The sequence below is a fragment of the Ascidiella aspersa genome, chromosome 2 (genome assembly GCF_963924565.1).
Source record: "Ascidiella aspersa chromosome 2, kaAscAspe10.2, whole genome shotgun sequence".
NCBI lineage: Eukaryota > Metazoa > Chordata > Ascidiacea > Phlebobranchia > Ascidiidae > Ascidiella > Ascidiella aspersa.
In genome coordinates, this window is record NC_139448.1 from 28,772,810 (window position 1) to 28,795,686 (window position 22,877).

A 22,877-nucleotide genomic window follows, 5' to 3' on the forward strand; every position below is an offset into this window, starting at 1 on the left:
TCAAAAACGACAATATTTTTTAAGTTTTTCTATGTTGCCGAATAACATGGATATAAAAAATTTCCCGGGATTCAGGATTGTTAATTCGCGGGAAATCCCGGGAATTTCCCGTCGAAACATTCCCGGAGAAGAACCCTAGTCTCCACCCGGAAGAAAATATTTCATTAACAAAACACTATTTTTAATTTTTTTTTCAACCCCCCTTTACAAAAATGCACCCCTAACCCTTGGGCCCAAATCACAAAAATCTACAAGCTTCTTGATCATTTTTTTGGTCTAAATTCGAATTAAGAACAACCAACAGTTTCTTATAAATCAACTTTTTGTATTAATTTGTCATACAACCACCCGATTGTTGGGTTGTTAACCAATGAAAACAAACAAGGGATTCGTAGTATCATTTTTATGGTTTACTAGCGATTTGATTTACATAAATAGCATATTGGCGAACACTACAAAAGGGAGGTATATTCAATTTGAGCACAGTAAATGTCGTAGTAGATTTTGTTTTGTAGATTAGCGATATGTGTCAACCGAAAGCTTGAAAGAATACATCGCTCTCGCGTTCAATTTTTTCCCCTGCATCTGACTCCGAAGTTGAAGTGTCCTAGAGACCAGAATCTGGGAAAATCAAAATAACTTTGGATCGGCCTTTCTTTCTTCAAGATTTGATTACAAAAGCGTCATACAACCAAAAATTACAGCTCAAATTTGTGATTTTTATACCTATCAATATGAAAGCAGCAAGCGCGAAATTACAGACACGCAATATAGAACAAATACAACTGCAATATTATTAGGCAGAAAGTCACGTGTGCTAAACATAGAACAACAAGGTTCAGTTGTAGACGCAGGCCTCCGGAGTCGACGGAGTCGGTTAATTTGCAGTCGGACACGGGAATCAAGACACTCGCGTTGGCAGCAGCAAGTTCGGAAAAGCTGCACATTATAATTCGTAGGGTGGTTACCAATTTATTGGGTGGATGAGTAGTATCACACCTCTATTAACGGGCTTCTCTATATCCAGCCATATTTAACTTATGTGAATGGGTAGAACACAGTGTTGTGTAATCCATGCCACCCCCTGTAGGTCAATATACTACGACCTGACATCAGGTATCTCTGGTTACAATATATATACGGTATTTTTTTATTTCCTGAGCAAGCTTACCAGGTTTATATTAAAGCTAAGAAACAGTCAGGCCTAATGATCATTCCCTCAAAGACGCACACATTGGGTCGTCAGGATGTTGCCAGCAGTAAACAGAGATAAATCTGCTCGGATCCTTCTTCAAGCTAAAAGTGTTGTTTGATGGCGGAATGTCCAGCTTGCTTTTGTCACTGTAGCAAATAACCGCCTGCACGAAAGAAAAGTTTGCATTATCACCTCTATTGAGCACAACATTGTTTTTTAAAATTTAATTTAAAACGCAAGATAGGCGGTATGATGCCGATATTGTAATTCAAATTTTTTTTTGTTTTTTTAGTAAATGTGTTCTGTAGTCTGCATAGATTGGCAACGTTTCGTTGTGCATGTTTAGTCTGCGCATTCGAACAGCGAAAAAAACCTTTCTCCTTAAAACCACTTACACAACATTACAATATACTCCTTACTAAAGCCCGTATGCTCATCCTTATTTCACCCGGTGCGATTTGTTTTAGACGCTTGTAGCGTTCGTATTAGGATAATTCGGGGCTTTGAAGCGTCTGGAAATTTTACGCTTGAAGCGGACTGTATTAGAACTGCATGGATACAGGCGAACAGCGAATGCGCAGAATAATCATCCTTTGGTGTGAAAGATAATAGCCAGGATCCGCATTATTCACCAGTACAGCAAACACGTATAATTAAATATATTTCCTGAACCGAAAAATAAAGCCATTCCCTACGTGATTTTACTTATTTTGAATTAGCAATGCTTTAGCAACCATAAAAGTCTCTAACCTGCTATTAACTGCAAAATAATCTAGCAAAGCTAGCAATTCAGGTCAGACACATTAACCAGATCTTAAAAAGATATATATATATTTCGCCAACTAAGGCATCGTCAGTATATCTTAATTCGAATGAATCTTATTGCTAGCTTTGCTAGATTATTTTGCTGTTACTGATCAGGAATTAAGGTCGACATTTATCTTGCAAGGGTCAAGGTGATTTCTATTATTCACATATTCAGTGCAACACTGCTATTAACTGGGTAAAATTGTAAACATTTATAATATGCAAACCTGTAGGATAAAAAATCTATAGTTTGCAACGTTTCGTTATGCATGTTTGTCTGCGCATTCGCTGTTCGCCTGTATCCAGTTCTAATACAGTCCGCTTCAAGCGTAAAATTTCTAACACATGTTCTACCACAGACGCTTCAAAGCCCCGAATTATCCCAATACGAACGCTACAAGCGTCAAAACAAATCGCACCGGGTGAAATAAGGATGTGCATACGGGCTTTAGTAAGGAGTATATTGTAATGTTGTGTAAGTGGTTTTAAGGAGAAAGGTTGTCGCCAAAGTAAACAAAGGTTTGAATATATAAGTTTTGCCATAAAACTGTAAAGTTAAACACAGCAGTTTTTATTTAAGTAATGCTTATCGACATTAACCTATGACGTAATGTTATTAGAATAGGTAATAACTATAAACTCATGTTCTTCAGGTAGAAACCCACACGGATGTTACATTTTAGACTGTTTTGAACTCACCGCATTCATCCAGGTCGATGCGTTCAACAAGGCCAGTTTTTTATACGGGTGGTAAAAACGATGAGACTCAACAAGTGGAACCTTTAGCTTATATGTGATTATATAACCAAGATTGATGTCATCAGCCATCCCAGTCTCTCTACAATCGTCAACGAATTTCCCATTTCTAACAAGAAGAAAACAACATCCCATTACTAACAAAAATAAAACAAAAAATATTTTGAGAATTACTAATTTTAAAAAGTTAACTCACCCGACAAAAGGAAGCATTTTTTGCGCGAGAGGCCTTGTGACACATACTCCTCCGCCTCCGGTCGCGAAATCGAACTGATTACCGTTCCTCTGTGACGGTATATTGAATGCAATTAAGTCCCAAGAATATAAAGAAAAGTGATCGGAGTGAACGGGAAGAGTAATCATTTCAGTGCCTTAGTCGGTGCCGGATCCCTTAGCTACAACTATAATCATACCAAATCATGCAAATGTGGTTAAGTTTTCGATAAAGCCGTAGACATATTGTGTTGATCTTTCTGACGATTTCCGTTTTTAAACGCTTATATTAATTTCAATGTGTAAAAGTTGAATCAACAATTTATTTTTTAAAGGGATATCTTGTCACAGTTTAAGTCAATTAAAAATTGACTTTGAACCCGTACTTCACGCTTTAAGCTACCCAAATTAAAATATCCAAGCTACCAACTGAACCTTTATAAAAGCAACAATAACTAAAAGCAGAAAAAATGTGTAAAGCAATAGTATTAAGACCAACGACATAATAAAGCCAAATACACAGTAATATCCACAGCAGAAAAAGAACGCAATCGTTTAATTCATATATAAGCCTGTAAAAATAAGTCGTAAATGAATCGGAATAAGGGTTAAATGGCCAAAATAACTAAAACTGCAAGTAAAGGGTATAACGCGAATGGTGGGCCAAGGTATGGCATCGGCCGTTTTGGTGTCAACGCTTGGGCGCCCTAATTTAAATGGCGCCGTTAGGACGTTACTGTTTTGGCACCGTTTTTTTTGGGCCCTTGTTTGGGGCTATTGATGGGTAATCGGTGGGGTTGAAATTATTAGGGACTTAGTAGTGTACTTAGGGGTGTCGTTAGATATTAGGTAAAATGTTGTATATAAACTTTAATTTTTTCCGACTGCTTTAAGACTAAGCACTTTAATCCGGCCAGCGGGTTTTATTCTTAAAATACATAATCTAAAAAACAAGAACGAGTTTCCACATGTCTGGTTATATCATAAACACTTTTTCCAGGAACGGATCTAGTGATGACCCCGCCAAACTCTATTTTTAGTCTAATCTTCTGCGATTTTATGGCATATTTACAGACAAAAAGTGTCCTCTCACATCAAGTTTTGGCAATAACGTAAATAACAAGTCAAGCTTTTAACATCTTGCGTTTTGCAATTAAGATATAAAATTATATTCGGCGGACTGGCAGGGAAGTTAACGCGGACTAGCCGTTAAGAACCACTGAGTTAGAGTGTTTTTTAATTAGGTCTAGGGCTCTAGGCTTATAAAAGTTATGGTAATTATGCCTTTCTCTAGTGAATTAGCCCCTTCTCAAGTAGAAACCTTAGGCCTAAAGTACCCAGCCTTGGTGAGGTCAAATACTTCATGGAAAAAGTCTCACAACTACCGAGAGATTATAGACGAACTCTTCCTCCGCTTCCTTGGAGTGCAACATGAGAAGTAAGTCCTCCAAAGTCACCTCAACATGTTACCGCAAAATTTAATTGGCGACGTTGGTGAGGAGCAAAGTGAACGATTTTATAAGGATATTAATGACGGAGGAGCGATATCAAGAAAACTGGAAGTGTTATATGATCGCTAATTACTGCGGAAGCTTAATAAGCGATGTATCGAAAGCCCAATATAAAAGAAGATACTGTGCCCTTTTTCTGTCGTTATGGCGAGAATAATGGTTACCCAACATATTTAAACGGGAAATTAACGATGATTAGGAAATTCAATGAGAATTAGGCTTATATACTATAGAGTATTTCGGATTTAGAACATTGTTTTCCTTAGAGCCTAAAATAGAAGTTTTCACTAAAATAGTTCAAATTTCATAACTCTTAAACTTGATGTGATAGCAAAATAAGTAATGACGGATTTGCAATCTGTCGCCCAAAGTACACTAGAATCAGTTGAAAAACCTTGTGCAAGAAAAATTGTGTGAACCAGTTATATTTATGTATTTTTTGCGCTTCGGTCCAATGTATTCCGTCATTAAAATGTAAACGAAATACCGGCCGTTTTCTAAAATCTGAAAGATACCGATTCACATTTTGTCAACCTAATTTGGTTAAGGCCATGTTTGTGTTTCTCCCGATTTATACCGTCTTTGCAATATGACCATTGTACCGCAAGTAACACATCCTATAAGTTAAACCTTCAAAAGTAAACATACATTGTAAGTTTTTTTGTGCGAGTTGTTAATGTATTTTACCTTTAATATTTAAGTCAACGTGCCCAATAAATTAGTTAACGCCAATATATCAAGTAATGTACATTGTTTATCTGTGCCCAATGCGTCACGTACCCCTCTAAGTCGACATTAAAATTTGCTTTTTAAAGCCAAAACGTCGCAATTTTTAAATTCGACTTAAATTGCACATTTGCACACATTTCCTAACGTAATAGCAAGCTCGTTAGCCTATTTGTTTTATAGCGTGATCAGAGTATGACGTCATATTGCGTGTTTTTGAATCATATTTTTGACCCGACCCGCCAGAACATTTTAAGTTCCTCATGCGGCCCGCGGTTAAAACTAATTGCCCACACCTGCTCTTTAACAATTGGTCCTTGTTAAGGTTAAAATCTGATCCGTTGCTAATGCGTCAATCAAAATAAGATCTATTGTGACATCATAACAAAGGCAATACTAATCTAAATTTCGGGATTTTTGTAAACTTGGTAATCAGAAAAAATCACAATATGCATCCAAATAGGTAATACATTTCGCGATTCTATTCTATTTTAGTGCCCGACAAGTTCTTGCCGCTCACTTCAACGTTTGATCAATTTTCAGTGCATTCGCGGATCCCTGGGACCTTTTTACGAACCCCTTCAGCCACTGTTGGACAACACTGCCTGCCAAACTACAACTAAAGAAGTTCATTTTGTCTCATCAACTGTAGATTTTACGTCATCACATTTGTAGACCTATTATTACCTCCCAATGGTCCCAACTTTTACGGCCGAGGTAAACGGACTCGTTCCAGTGATGTTTGTTGAGTTCCTCCAAAAGTATTTGGGGGTTTACATAATTGTCGTCATCGAAGCGACACCACCACCTTTGTGACGAACACCGTAAGAAAGACAAATTATTTTTACTGAATAAATTTTTTTTTTTTTGAATAAATTTAGGAATAGCTTTGAAAAGTCAAAATAAAAGCTCATTGTTGAAAATCACGAACTAAAACGATGAGTGACCTACTTTTTGTTTGTGGGAAGAAACAAGTCGAACTCAGCACCAGTTTTGCAGCACAAATCAACTCTAAACAACAACAAGCTGAATTTAAAAATATAAAGTAAAAACGAGAGTATTTAAAATAAAAAAAAGATTTGAAAGACATGTGTATTTTTAAAAGAACTGGCGCTATATTTTAATAGATTCAAAAACGATTTGTCAAAAATCCCCCAGGAAAAATAAGTGTTTAACCTATTGTGAGTACTTCCGCAAGATGTGCTGTGCAAACAACCATTGGTTTTTAGTCGGTATTCTTCATCAAAATCATCCGTTAAAAAATTGATCTGCATATAAAGTTTGCAATAAATATTCTGTATAATTTCCAGCCTTAAAAATATGTATAACCCAATGCATACCTGATCTTTTGAAACTTTTTTATACCAAGTGTTGAGAATCATTTCCAGTCTTCCAATTGAACGATGATTTTTCTTGCAAGTTTTAACGGTAAAAAGCACATCATTCAGCACAATACGTGCGGGGTCAACTTCAAGTTTCTCGTAACTTGGTCCAATGTTACTTTTAAACTTATTTTCCACCGTGAAGTTGTAGCAAAAGAAGAGTAAGAGGAACACACAAGCCACACAGGTTGTCGTAATACCAAGTCTATAGTTGGCCAACAAACACTTTAGATTCTTTACAAGCATTATAATTTTCTGTAATAAAAATGCATTAGACGCGTTGTAAAAACTCTTAATGCGAGATTAAGATTAAATTAAATTATAAATGTGCTGCTTGAACGCGTATAGCATTTAGAGTAATGCGTTAATATTATGCAATCCATAAGTTTTAGTTAAAGCGAAGGGTACGGCGTTGCGGACCGTTCGGGCTTACATTAATCACTATAGTTCAGTCTTTTATCTGTGTTGGGTTAGTGATTAGTTTTTGTTTGGCCATTAGGAAACGTAGGCGATAGTAAAAGTTTCTCAAGGGTTTGTGTTAGGTTTTGGTTAGACGGTGGGTTGAGTTTGGGGGTTAGGATGAATATTTCGCTTACTTTTGTCGCAAATAAACCTTTGCGAATTAAGCATTCGAACGAAGACGCTCATGTCACGACCTAATTTACTGTTACTCAGCAACCAGAACTTAATAAAAACGAATTATCGTCGGAGATTATAGTCTTAATAAACTGAATATTTTTTTTTAATTTTGGTTTTCTACAAGAAACTTAAAGAGATGATACCATGCTGTTCAAAAATAAGTCGACTGGTTTGTGTCACAACATGCTCTTTTGCAATTTGTAATTGGTCCGTAACAAATGTGCGCCGACAAGCACGTAGAAAACAAATAAAAAAAATGAAATACAAAAAGCCTGTGTCGCGCTTTAGTTGGTTTAGTTTATTGAGTGCGGCAACAAACGATAAAAAACGAATTTAACTAAGCTATTTTTATACGGGCGTTTACTGCTCATACTTAGACACACCAAGTTTTATAACTTATTCAAAGCAGCTCTGTCTAACTTTTGTTCAAATTGATGCCGATAAACTGAAGGTTAACTAGGCCTCTAACAACAGCTTATAAAAGTCTCAAACAGTTTAAATGACTTCGCTTGTTATTAAGTCGCCTGGTGGCTAAGCGTGACAAACAGAGTGAGTCACCGAAATTGCTTACAGCCGTGTATGTGTACTACCTTTCGTTTTCGTGGTGCTAAGTTAAGAGGCGTTGCGTGAGTCAGTTTTGATTTATTGTTAATGTAATTAACCAGCTTTTATTTGTAATTACCTAAAATCCCGCTAGCAAGAGGTCCTTAAAAGCCAGAAAACAAAGTTTACCTCCAACATCCGGTGGTGGCAAAATCGACACCATCCTCAAAGATTTACTTATTTATTAGGAAATGTAACAAGACTACAGCAAGTCAACTTTAATGCCGTTACGCAGATAATTAGCTATAAGAAAGTATCATTACAAATTGCTAACTACTCCAAAACTTGCTACACAAAATATGATTACTCTTGTAAGTTTATATCACGATTCATGTTGTTCATGACCGTCGTGCAGTAGGCTTTTTGCATTCTTGCTTACAATCGCCGTTACCATACACTCCATAGGTCTAAGTCTGCCAATTGTAGCTGTATTGTTATTTGAAGCCTTTGCCACGTACATCCGTCCACCCGTTTCCGCTTTGCCACGTTATTATCTCTAGCTGGAGTATGAACCTTCATCGGCTGATGTGGCTACCGGACATTTTCTGTATAAAATACATGAGATCAGTGCTGCTATGTCTAATAGGTATTCAGCCAAATAGGCATCGTCTACTTGCTGCATGGGTTGTATATTTTCTCGCAATTTGCTCAAAAAACGTCTAATGCTTCCATAGGCTAACGATGTGAATAAACTTATCGGCCACCAACCTCTGACTTTTGACACTTGCTTTTAAATCTTATAAATCTTTTTACATCTACAAAGTCAGCTCTTTTAGAACAAGTTTTTCTGAATATAGGAGGGCCGTATTTTTTCCGCCGCATAAAAAGTTAACGAAATGACTTTTGTCGTAAATCACGCCTGCATACTGCAAGAGAGCTAAGGCTTCAAGTTTCCGTTGTAAATAGGAAGTTGAACTTATTTTGGTAGATTCTCTCATTGTATGTGTTTATATAGTTGTTAAAATAGAGTTGTCAACAAAGCATTTCCAGCAATCATAAGTGCTACTACCAGCTTTGTAGCGAAGACTAGGATTGACACCTAATCTCATCCGCAAGTATGAAGACTTGGAATGCGCTGCTTATGCACACAGTCAAGGGTTTGGTTATGTCTCTCCACTTATGGCTGTGTATTGCACTGAAAATGAACTCAGCATCATGCCAATCTTTATAACTCAAAGAGTCACTCTCACGTGCTTAAAGCTCTCCTTCTGGTATATGTTGTTGATCATCAGTAGGGCGATTATTTTTTGTCCTTAAAAAAATAATTATTTGCCAAAGTTTGACCTAATAGCAATACATTAGTTTACACAACATATTGTTGTTCGGAGTACTGCATTGGTGTCTTGGCGTTGTTAACCACTCGTTTTGATAATTTACTGACTGCCGGTCGAACACAAATCAGTTATTTTTTTTAGTTTGTACAAAACATGATAAAAGTGAATATGTTTTCTATGATTACCAACCTGCATTCCACGGTGGGCAAACATGGCATATGTATATCCATTATCCAAGCACGAAGAATATGTCTGAAGTAGTCAAAAAAGAGATTTTTTTTCGTAAGCTATATGTTTTTTTTTCGTAAGGTATGTGTAGCAAAAAGGTGACGTTTAATTGCAATTTTTGAAATTGGTACACCACAAATCAGGGTTTTGACATTTTATTGCCGACCCAGCTCAACTATCTTCTGTGAAAAACACTATATGATCAAAAAAAATAATCTACAGTGCGCAAAATTTTTTTTATTGACATATATCAATATTAATTTTGCTCTTAAAGTTTCAAATCATTTCGTTGCCTAACAACACACACAGATACAGACACACATATATATTACATAAACAGACAAACACACGCACAATCGCACATCCCCACACATACACAAACACACAATCGCACATCCCCACACATACACAAACACACAATCGCACATCCCCACACATACACAAACACACAATCGCACATCCCCACACATACACAAACACACAATCGCACATCCCCACACTTACACAAACAAACAATCGCACATCCCCACACATACACAAACACACAATCGCACATCCCCACACATACACAAACACGCAAGCACGCACGCACGCACGCACGCACGCACGCACGCACGCACGCACGCACGCACGCACGCACGCAAAATTTGCTTATTATTTCATTCAACATTTAAAACAATCCTTACATATAAAAGACATGCCAAAATCGGGTAATGCCAATATTAAGCAGGTTGCCAATAAAAAAGCGTACGGTAGTTCAGACATGCATTGGTGTAGGTAGGCCTACTTAAGATAAATAAGGTCATGTTTTCTATAAGCTTCCTATACGTTTATTATGGAGCAAGTGGCATCGACGATTGTAGGTTTTCTTAGTGTTATCACTTAACACATTGTTTACGATTTAAAGTGAGGCTTAACCCTTGTAACAATTTTAATCAATTCATGGTTTCTCTGGAACATATTGTTAAAAGTAAGAATACCATATAAATATAGTGGCGGCGTCGATTATTTGTTTTTTAACTTGACAAGAGATTTTGGGTTGTTTTACCTAGATTTATTGATTGCAGAACACTATTTCAGAAAACCGTAAGTTATGTTTTTATTTTTTGCTTTGTTTGTAGACTAGGAAATATAGGTTTTATATATACTTTGATGATTAATTTTTGTCCTTGCCTATATTCAATACAAATTTTTTTATTTTAACGCACGATTTAGTTCAAAAAATCATTCCATTTACTGATTGTTCTGCCAAAATCAATTTGATATAGCACAGTAAATGTCGTAGTAGATTTTGTTTTTAGATTAGTGTCAACCGGAAGCTTAAAAGAATACATCGCTCTCGCGTTTAATTTGTTTCACTGCATCTGGCTCCAAAGTTCACCAGAAACTGGGAAATCTAAATATCTTTGGATCGGACTTCAAGATTTGATTAAAAAGATTTGACAAAAGCGTCATACAACCAAACGTTACAGCTCAAATTGTGATTTTTGTAACTATCTATATGAAAGCAGCAACCGCGAAATTACAGACACGCAATATTCAACAAATACAACTGCAGTATTATTAGGCAGAAAGTCACAGGGTGGTAAAAATAGAACAACTAAGGTTCAGTTGTAGACGCAGGCCACCGGAGTCGACGGAGTCGGATAATTTGTAGCCGGACACGTGACTCGAGACACTCGCGTTGGCAGTAGCAAGTTCGGAAAAGCTGCACATTATAATTCGTAATAATGGAATAACACGTGATGGTTACTAATTTATTGGGTGGATGAGTAGTATCTATTAACGGGCGTTGAGTAGTATCTATTAACGGGACCTACAGGGAGTGGAATGGATTGCACAGAACTCTATTAACGGGCTTCTCTATATCCAGCCAAATTTAACTTATGTGAATGGGTATAGAACACATTGCTGTGCAATCCATGCCACTCCATATAGGTCCCTATACCACGACCTGACATCGGGTATCGGCTCCTAACCTTAATTACAGGCTCTAACTTCATTGCAGCTCTAGTTATGTTACAAACTCAACAGTTAGTAGGGTTGTGGTTACAATATGTATATTGTATATATATATATATATATACGGATATATATACGGTATATTTTTTATTTCCTGAGCAAGCTTACCAGGTTTCTATTAAAGCTAAGAAACAGTCAGACCTAATGATCATTCCCTCAAAGACGCACACATTGGATCGTTAGAGTGTTGCCAGCAGTAAACAGAGATAAATCTGCTCGGATCATTCTTCAAGCTAAAAGTGTTGATTGACGGCGGAATGTTCAGCTTGCTCTTACCCCCGTAGCAAATAACCGCCTACATGAGAGAAAGGTTTGCATTATCACCTTTATTGAGCACAACAACGATTTTAAAATTTAATTTAAAACAAAAGATTGGCAGAATGATACCAAAATTGTAATTTAAAAGTATTTGTAAAAATGGGGGGTATACAGGATTTAAAGATAATATTTTAAGGTTGTGAAAACGTTAAACAAGCGGAGTTAAGAAGGAGATGGGGTGTCACCACATAGAGGAAGGTGGACTTACTGGATGTGTCCTTAAAATTAAAATATACCATGTTATTCCAAAAAAGTGAAAAAGTGTAAACAAAATAAAATTTGAAAAAAACAGACAGTTAGAATAAGTTTGACCAAACACAGCAGTTTCCTTTTTAGTAATACGTATAATAAGAATATCAAAGCCCATACAGAAGTATAGGTATCATTTTAAACGTTTCGAATAATTCTTTATTCATTTTCATCATAGTGAGAAGTCACAGTGAGAATTTATAGTAATGTTTTCGACATTTAACAATAAGACGGAATGTTATTACGTAATAACTAGAAACCCTGAAATACGCAGATGTTTAATTTTAGGCTGTTTTGAACTCACCGCGTTCATCCAGGTAGATGCGCTCAGTAAGCTCAGGTTTTTAAACGGATGATAAAACCGATGAGACTCAACAAGTGGAACCTTAAGTTTATATGTGATTATATAACCAAGATTGGCATCTTCACCCATCCCATTCTCTCGACAAGCGTCGGTGAATTTCCCATTTCTAAAGAAAAGAGAGCAGCGTGCTTTTTCCATTTGATAAATTATGCAAGAACTCCATAATATAAAAAAATATATGCATCGCGTGTATGGTTATTAACCTGCCTGATTTAACAATCATTACTTTGTAATTTTTCGAATTTTTTTCTTTTTTTACAAATAGTTCGATTCGTTTAAATAAGCAGGCAAATCGAATGTTCCAGGGATTTATCTGAATTCGTTTTTAAGGCAGTTTGTTACCGGTTAAGCTGAAAAATAAGTTATTATCCCAATTAGGAGGGTTATATGAATTAATTCAATTTTTTTCTTAAGATTAACCTCAAACCAAACACTAAAACCTAACATGTATGAAAATATTCATAATTATCACAATAATAATACTCCAAACTAGGCTAATATATAAATATGAGAGACTAGATTCCTCAAAGGCTTCTAAGAATTAATAATATTAAAAACTCACCCGACAAAAGGAAGCATCTTTTGCGCAAGAGGCCTTGTAACACAGGTTCCCCCACCCCCGGTACCAAACTCGAACCGATTATTGTTCCACTGTGACATAAAAATGGTATGAAAGACAATTAAATAGCAAGAAGGTAAAGTGATCGGAGTGAATGGGCAGAGTAATTATGTCTGTGTCTTAGTCTCAGTGACGGGCCCCTAACTTACATCTAACCATACCAAATCTTACATCTTACCATACCAAATCTTACATCTAACCATATCAAATCTTGCCATACCAAATCTTACATCTAACCATACCAAATTCTACATCTAACCATACCAAATCTTACATCTAACCATACCAAATCTTACATCTAACCATACCAAATCTTACATCTAACCATACTAAATCTTACATCTAACCATACCAAATCTTACATCTAACCATACTAAATCTTACATAACCATACCAAATCTTACCATACCAAATCTTACATCTAACCATATCAAATCTTACCATACCAAATCTTACATCTAACCATACCAAATCCTACATCTAACCATACCAAATCTTACATCTAACCATACCAAATCTTACATCTAACCATACCAAATCCTACATCTAACCATACCAAATCTTACATCTAACCATACCAAATCTTACATCTAACCATACCAAATCTTACATCTAACCATACTAAATCTTACATCTAACCATACCAAATCTTACATCTAACCATACCAAATCTTACATCTAACCATACACAATCTTACATAACCATACAAAATCTTACCATACCAAATCTTACATCTAACCATACCAAATCTTACATCTAACCTTAACAAATCTTACATCTTACCATACCAAATCTTACATCTAACCATACACAATCTTACATAACCATACCAAATCTTGCATCTAACCATACCAAATCTTACATCTAACCATACCAAATCTTACATCTTACCATACCAAATCTTACATCTAACCATACCAAATCTTACATCTAACCATACCAAATCCTACATCTAACCATACCAAATCTTACATCTAACCATACCAAATCTTACATCTTACCATACCAAATCTTACATCTAACCATACCAAATCTTACATCTAACCATACCAAATCTTACATCTAACCATACCAAATCTTACATCTAACCATACCAAATCCTACATCTAACCATACCAAATCTCACATCTTACCATACCAAATCTTACATCTAACCATACCAAATCCTACATCTAACCATACCAAATCTTACATCTAACCATACCAAATCTTACATCTAACCATACTAAATCTTACATCTAACCATACCAAATCTTACATCTAACCATACGAAATCTTACATCTAACCATACACAATCTTACATAGCCATACCAAATCTTACCATACCAAATCTTACATCTAACCATACCAAATCTTACATCTAACCTTAACAAATCTTACATCTTACCATACACAATCTTACATAACCATACTAAATCTTGCATCTAACCATACCAAATCTTACATCTAACCATACCAAATCCTACATCTAACCATACCAAATCTTACATCTAACCATACCAAATCTTACATCTAACCATACCAAATCTTACATCTAACCATACTAAATCTTACATCTAACCATACCAAATCTTACATCTAACCATACCAAATCTTACATCTAACCATACACAATCTTACATAACCATACAAAATCTTACCATACCAAATCTTACATCTAACCATACCAAATCTTACATCTAACCTTAACAAATCTTACATCTTACCATACCAAATCTTACATCTAACCATACACAATCTTACATAACCATACCAAATCTTGCATCTAACCATACCAAATCTTACATCTAACCATACCAAATCTTACATCTTACCATACCAAATCTTACATCTAACCATACCAAATCTTACATCTAACCATACCAAATCCTACATCTAACCATACCAAATCTTACATCTAACCATACCAAATCTTACATCTTACCATACCAAATCTTACATCTAACCATACCAAATCTTACATCTAACCATACCAAATCTTACATCTAACCATACCAAATCTTACATCTAACCATACCAAATCCTACATCTAACCATACCAAATCTCACATCTTACCATACCAAATCTTACATCTAACCATACCAAATCCTACATCTAACCATACCAAATCTTACATCTAACCATACCAAATCTTACATCTAACCATACTAAATCTTACATCTAACCATACCAAATCTTACATCTAACCATACGAAATCTTACATCTAACCATACACAATCTTACATAGCCATACCAAATCTTACCATACCAAATCTTACATCTAACCATACCAAATCTTACATCTAACCTTAACAAATCTTACATCTTACCATACACAATCTTACATAACCATACTAAATCTTGCATCTAACCATACCAAATCTTACATCTTACCATACCAAATCTTGCATCTAACCATACCAAATCTTACATCTTACCATACCAAATCTTACATCTAACCATACCAAATCTTACATCTTACCATACCAAATCTTACATCTTACCATACCAAATCTTGCATCTAACCATACCAAATCTTACATCTTACCATACCAAATCTTACATCTAACCATACTAAATCTTACATCTTACCATACCAAATCTTGCATCTAACCATACCAAATCTTACATCTTACCATATCAAATCTTACATCTTACCATACCAAATCTTACATATAACCATACCAAATCCTACATCTAACCATACCAATTCTTACATCTAACCATACCAAATCTTACATCTAAACATACCAAACCTTACATCTAAACATACCAAATCTTACATCTTACCATACCAAATCTTACATCTAACCATATCAAATCTTACCATACCAAATCTTACATCTAACCATACCAAATCCTACATCTAACCATACCAAATCTTACATCTAACCATACCAAATCTTACATCTAACCATACTAAATCTTACATCTAACCATACCAAATCTTACATCTAACCATACTAAATCTTACATAACCATACCAAATCTTACCATACCAAATCTTACATCTAACCATACCAATTCTTACATCTAACCATACCAAATCTTACATCTAAACATACCAAACCTTACATCTAAACATACCAAATCTTACATCTTACCATACCAAATCTTACATCTAACCATATCAAATCTTACCATACCAAATCTTACATCTAACCATACCAAATCCTACATCTAACCATACCAAATCTTACATCTAACCATACCAAATCTTACATCTAACCATACTAAATCTTACATCTAACCATACCAAATCTTACATCTAACCATACTAAATCTTACATAACCATACCAAATCTTACCATACCAAATCTTACATCTTACCATATCAAATCTTACCATACCAAATCTTACATCTAACCATACCAAATCCTACATCTAACCATACCAAATCTTACATCTAACCATACCAAATCCTACATCTAACCATACCAAATCGTACATCTAACCATACCAAATCTTACATCTAACCATACCAAATCTTACATCTAACCATACTAAATCTTACATCTAACCATACCAAATCTTACATCTAACCATACCAAATCTTACATCTAACCATACACAATCTTACATAACCATACCAAATCTTAACATACCAAATCTTACATCTAACCATACCAAATCTTACATCTAACCTTAACAAATCTTACATCTTACCATAACAAATCTTACATCTAACCATACACAATCTTACATAACCATACCAAATCTTGCATCTAACCATACCAAATCCTACATCTAACCATACCAAATCTTACATCTAACCATACCAAATCTTACATCTAACCATACCAAATCTTACATCTAACGATACCAAATCTTACATCTAACCATACCAAATCTTACATCTAACCATACCAAATCTTACATCAAACCATACCAAATCTTACATCTTACCATACCAAATCTTACATCTAACCATACCAAATCTTACATCTAACCATACCAAATCTTACATCTAACCATACCAAATCTTACATCTAACCATACCAAATCCTACATCTAACCATACCAAATCTCACATGTTACCATACCAAATCTTACATCTAACCATACCAAATCTTACATCTAACCATACCAAATCTTACATCTAACCATACCAAATCTTACATCTAACCATATTAAATCTTACATCTAACCATACCAAATCTTACATCTAACCATACTAAATCTTACATCTAACCATACCAAATCTTACATCTAACCATACCAAATCTTACATCTAACCATACACAATCTTACATAACCATACCAAATCTTACCATACCAAATCTTACATCTAACCATACCAAATCTTACATCTAACCTTAACAAATCTTACATCTTACCATACACAATCTTACATAACCATACTAAATCTTGCATCTAACCATACCAAATCTTACATCTTACCATACCAAATCTTGCATCTAACCATACCAAATCTTACATCTTACCATACCAAATCTTACATCTAACCATACCAAATCTTACATCTTACCATACCAAATCTTACATCTTACCATACCAAATCTTGCATCTTACCATACCAAATCTTACATCTTACCATACCAAATCTTACATCTAACCATACTCAATCTTACTTCTTACCATACCAAATCTTGCATCTAACCATACCAAATCTTACATCTTACCATACCAAATCTTACATCTTACCATACCAAATCTTACATCTAACCATACCAAATCCTACATCTAACCATACCAAATCTCACATCTTACCATACCAAATCTCACATCTAACCATACCAAATCTTACATCTAACCATACCAAATCCTACATCTAACCATACCAAATCTTACATCTAACCATACCAATTCTTACATCTAACCATACCAAATCTTACATCTAAACATACCAAATCTTACATCTTACCATACCAAATCTTACATCTAACCATACTAAATCTTACATCTAACCATACCAAATCTTACATCTAAACATACCAAATCTCACATCTAACCATACCAAATCTTACATCTAACCATACCAAATCCTACATCTAACCATACCAAATCTCACATCTTACCATACCAAATCTTACATCTAACCATACGAAATCCTACATCTAACCATACCAAATCTTACATCTAACCATACCAAATCTTACATCTAAACATACCAAATCTTACATCTAACCATACCAAATCTTACATCTAACCATACTAAATCTTACATCTAACCATACCAAATCTTACATCTAAACATACCAAATCTTACACCTTACCATACCAAATCTTACATCTTACCATACTAAATCTTACATCTAACCATACCAAATCCTACATCTAACCATACCAAATCTCACATCTTACCATACCAAATCTTACATCTAACCATACCAAATCCTACATCTAACCATACCAAATCTTACATCTAACCATACCAATTCTTACATCTAACCATACTAAATCTTACATCTAACCATACCAAATCTTACATCGAACCATACTAAATCTTACATCTAACCATACCAAATCTTACATCTAAACATACCAAATCTTACATCTAACCATACCAAATCTCACAACTTACCATACCAAATCTTACATCTAACCATACCAAATCCTACATCTAACCATACCAAATCTTACATCTAACCATACCAATTCTTACATCTAACCATACTAAATCTTACATCTAACCATACCAAATCTTACATCTAACCATACTAAATCTTACATCTAACCATACCAAATCTTACATCTAAACATACCAAATCTTACATCTAACCATACACAATCTTACATAACCATACCAAATCCTACATCTAACCATACCAAATCTTACATCTAACCATACCAAATCTTACATCTAACCATACCAAATCTTACATCTAACCATACCAAATCTTACCATACCAAATCTTACATCTAACCATACCAAATCTTACATCTAACCTTAACAAATCTTACATCTTACCATACCAAATCATACATCTAACCATACTAAATCTTACATAACCATACCAAGTCTTGCATCTAACCATACCAAATCCTACATCTAACCATACCAAATCTTACATCTAACCATACCAAATCTTACATCTAACCATACCAAATCTTACATCTAACCATACCAAATCTTACATCTAACCATACCAAATCTTACATCTTAACATACCAAATCTTACATCTAACCATACCAAATCTTACATCTAACCATACCAAATCTTACATCTAACCATACCAAATCCTACATCTAACCATACCACATCTCACATCTTACCATACCAAATCTTACATCTAACCATACCAAATCCTACATCTAACCATACCAAATCTTACATCAAACCATACCACATCTTACATCTAACCATACTAAATTTTACGTCTAACCATACCAAATCTTACATCTTACCATACTAAATCTTACATCTAACCATACCAAATCTTACATCTAACCATACCAAATCTTACATCTTACCATACCAAATCTTACATCTAACCATACCAAATCTTACATCTAACCATACCAAATCTTACATCTAACCATACCAAATCTTACATCTAACCATACCAAATCCTACATCTAACCATACCAAATCTCACATGTTACCATACCAAATCTTACATCTAACCATACCAAATCTTACATCTAACCATACCAAATCTTACATCTAACCATACCAAATCTTACATCTAACCATATTAAATCTTACATCTAACCATACCAAATCTTACATCTAACCATACTAAATCTTACATCTAACCATACCAAATCTTACATCTAACCATACCAAATCTTACATCTAACCATACACAATCTTACATAACCATACCAAATCTTACCATACCAAATCTTACATCTAACCATACCAAATCTTACATCTAACCTTAACAAATCTTACATCTTACCATACACAATCTTACATAACCATACTAAATCTTGCATCTAACCATACCAAATCTTACATCTTACCATACCAAATCTTGCATCTAACCATACCAAATCTTACATCTTACCATACCAAATCTTACATCTAACCATACCAAATCTTACATCTTACCATACCAAATCTTACATCTTACCATACCAAATCTTGCATCTTACCATACCAAATCTTACATCTTACCATACCAAATCTTACATCTAACCATACTCAATCTTACTTCTTACCATACCAAATCTTGCATCTAACCATACCAAATCTTACATCTTACCATACCAAATCTTACATCTTACCATACCAAATCTTACATCTAACCATACCAAATCCTACATCTAACCATACCAAATCTCACATCTTACCATACCAAATCTCACATCTAACCATACCAAATCTTACATCTAACCATACCAAATCCTACATCTAACCATACCAAATCTTACATCTAACCATACCAATTCTTACATCTAACCATACCAAATCTTACATCTAAACATACCAAATCTTACATCTTACCATACCAAATCTTACATCTAACCATACTAAATCTTACATCTAACCATACCAAATCTTACATCTAAACATACCAAATCTCACATCTAACCATACCAAATCTTACATCTAACCATACCAAATCCTACATCTAACCATACCAAATCTCACATCTTACCACACCAAATCTTACATCTAACCATACCAAATCCTACATCTAACCATACCAAATCTTACATCTAACCATACCAAATCTTACATCTAAACATACCAAATCTTACATCTAACCATACCAAATCTTACATCTAACCATACTAAATCTTACATCTAACCATACCAAATCTTACATCTAAACATACCAAATCTTACATCTTACCATACCAAATCTTACATCTTACCATACTAAATCTTACATCTAACCATACCAAATCCTACATCTAACCATACCAAATCTCACATCTTACCATACCAAATCTTACATCTAACCATACCAAATCCTACATCTAACCATACCAAATCTTACATCTAACCATACCAATTCTTACATCTAACCATACTAAATCTTACATCTAACCATACCAAATCTTACATCGAACCATACTAAATCTTACATCTAACCATACCAAATCTTACATCTAAACATACCAAATCTTACATCTAACCATACCAAATCTCACAACTTACCATACCAAATCTTACATCTAACCATACCAAATCCTACATCTAACCATACCAAATCTTACATCTAACCATACCAATTCTTACATCTAACCATACTAAATCTTACATCTAACCATACCAAATCTTACATCTAACCATACTAAATCTTACATCTAACCATACCAAATCTTACATCTAAACATACCAAATCTTAAATCTAACCATACACAATCTTACATAACCATACCAAATCCTACATCTAACCATACCAAATCTTACATCTAACCATACCAAATCTTACATCTAACCATACCAAATCTTACATAACCATACCAAATCTTAACATACCAAATCTTACATCTATCCATACCAAATCTTACATCTAACCTTAACAAATCTTACATCTTACCATAACAAATCTTACATCTAACCATACACAATCTTACATAACCATACCAAATCTTGCATCTAACCATACCAAATCCTACATCTAACCATACCAAATCTTACATCTAACCATACCAAATCTTACATCTAACCATACCAAATCTTACATCTAACCATACCAAATCTTACATCTAACCATACCAAATCTTACATCTTACCATACCAAATCTTACATCTAACCATACCAAATCTTACATCTAACCATACCAAATCTTACATCTAACCATACCAAATCTTACATCTAACCATACCAAATCTTACATCTAACCATACCAAATCTTACATCTAACCATACCAAATCTTACATCTTACCATACCAAATCTTACATCTAACCATACCAAATCTTACATCTAACCATACCAAATCCTCTAACCATACCAAATCTTACATCTAACCATGCCAAATCTTACATCTAACCATATCAAAAAGGTTGTGTTTGCGATGAAGCCGCACGCATTTCATGTTGATCGTCCTTGCGATTTCCGTTTTTCAACGTTTACACTAAATTCAATGTGTAAAAGTTGAATAAACAAGGTCTTCTTTAAAAGGATATTTTGTCGCGGTTAAAGTCAATTAGAAAATGTTTTTGAATCTATACTTCACGCTTAAAGCTATACCCAAATGTAATACTCAAGCTACCAAATTAAACCTTTAAAAGGGAAATGTGGATATTCTATAAAGAAATTCGTTTTACATGCAAAAAATGGTCACAAACTTTTTGATTCTCATCAACGAGAAATGTTTCCCGGAGGAACTCATAATAAGACCTAACAGCAACATTAGCTAAAGCACAAAAATCTATAACTTCATTGTAGTAAGACTGACGACATAATAAACGAAATACGCAGTAATATCCACGACAGAATAAAAACGTAATCGTCTGAATAGGACGTAAACCTGTCGGAATAAATCCTAAATTCATCGGAATAAGGCCTAAATTGCCAAAATAACGCCGCTGGAAACTGTAAGGATAGGGTGTGGGACGATCGTTCAATATAATAAGTAATCTCAATCTCTGAATTTTTTGACGTAGCAATCAGTAAAAATATAAACAAATTCACAATATGTATTCAAATAGTTAATACATTTCGCCGCTCTATTTTATTTAAGTCTCAACAAGTTATTACCACACACTTAAAAAGTTTGGACAGTTTTCAGTGCACTAGCGGCCCCCTGGGACCTTCTCACGGACCCCTTGGTCCCTGGTTGGAAAACATTGTTTTAAAGCATTGTATCAAATTATACAAATTAAGAAGTTCGTTCTAACTCATCACCTGTAGATTTTACGTCATCACATTTGTAGACCAATTATTACCTCCCAATGGTCCATACTTTTACGACCGAGGTAAACGGACTCGTTCCAACGATGTTTGTTCAGTTCCTCCAAGAGTATTTGGGGGTTTACATAATTGTCGTCATCGAAGCGACACCACCACCTTTATGACGAATTTTTTTTATTACCGTCATAAAAAGACAAGTTATTTGTTGA

General features: G+C 34.6%; 2 protein-coding genes across 3 annotated transcripts in view; both read right to left on the minus strand.

Annotated features, from left to right (window-relative positions):
* The window catches only part of LOC146164716 (beta-1,3-N-acetylglucosaminyltransferase manic fringe-like), a 66,943-nt gene extending 63,819 nt beyond the window's left edge, over positions 1–3,124 (minus strand). The window contains exons 1-3 of the mRNA XM_083382071.1: positions 2,955–3,124; positions 2,702–2,867; positions 1,172–1,358 (exon numbers count right to left, since the gene is read on the minus strand). Of these exons, the coding sequence (XP_083238197.1) occupies positions 1,212–1,358; positions 2,702–2,867; positions 2,955–3,121 (480 nt within the window). The 5' untranslated portion in view covers positions 3,122–3,124 and the 3' untranslated portion in view covers positions 1,172–1,211. The remainder of the gene's footprint in view (positions 1–1,171; positions 1,359–2,701; positions 2,868–2,954) is intronic.
* Positions 471–22,822, minus strand: LOC146164721 (beta-1,3-N-acetylglucosaminyltransferase radical fringe-like). 2 transcript variants are annotated; one of them, XM_083382073.1, is made up of 5 exons: positions 22,704–22,822; positions 12,850–12,938; positions 12,228–12,393; positions 11,465–11,651; positions 471–621 (listed from the first exon to the last, which is right to left on the minus strand). In XM_083382073.1, the coding sequence occupies exons 1-4, from the start codon at positions 22,716–22,718 to the stop codon at positions 11,505–11,507; spliced, it is 417 nt and encodes a 138-aa protein (XP_083238199.1). In that variant the 5' UTR covers positions 22,719–22,822; the 3' UTR covers positions 471–621; positions 11,465–11,504. The 2 variants fall into 2 exon arrangements, with proteins under 2 accessions (XP_083238199.1, XP_083238198.1); XM_083382072.1 differs by lacking the exon at positions 471–621 and adding an exon at positions 10,624–11,042.
* Between the last annotated feature and the right edge of the window lie 55 nt (positions 22,823–22,877).

What these genes read in the sequence shown, in the direction of transcription:
- LOC146164721 (XM_083382073.1), bottom strand. An exon ending in AAGATGCTTCCTTTTGTCGG is followed by an intron (nt 12,394 to 12,849) that starts GTGAGTTTTTAA and finishes TCTTTTCTTTAG; the next exon opens with AAATGGGAAATTCACCGACG. An exon ending in CATCTACCTGGATGAACGCG is followed by an intron (nt 11,652 to 12,227) that starts GTGAGTTCAAAA and finishes TCTCTCATGTAG; the next exon opens with GCGGTTATTTGCTACGGGGG.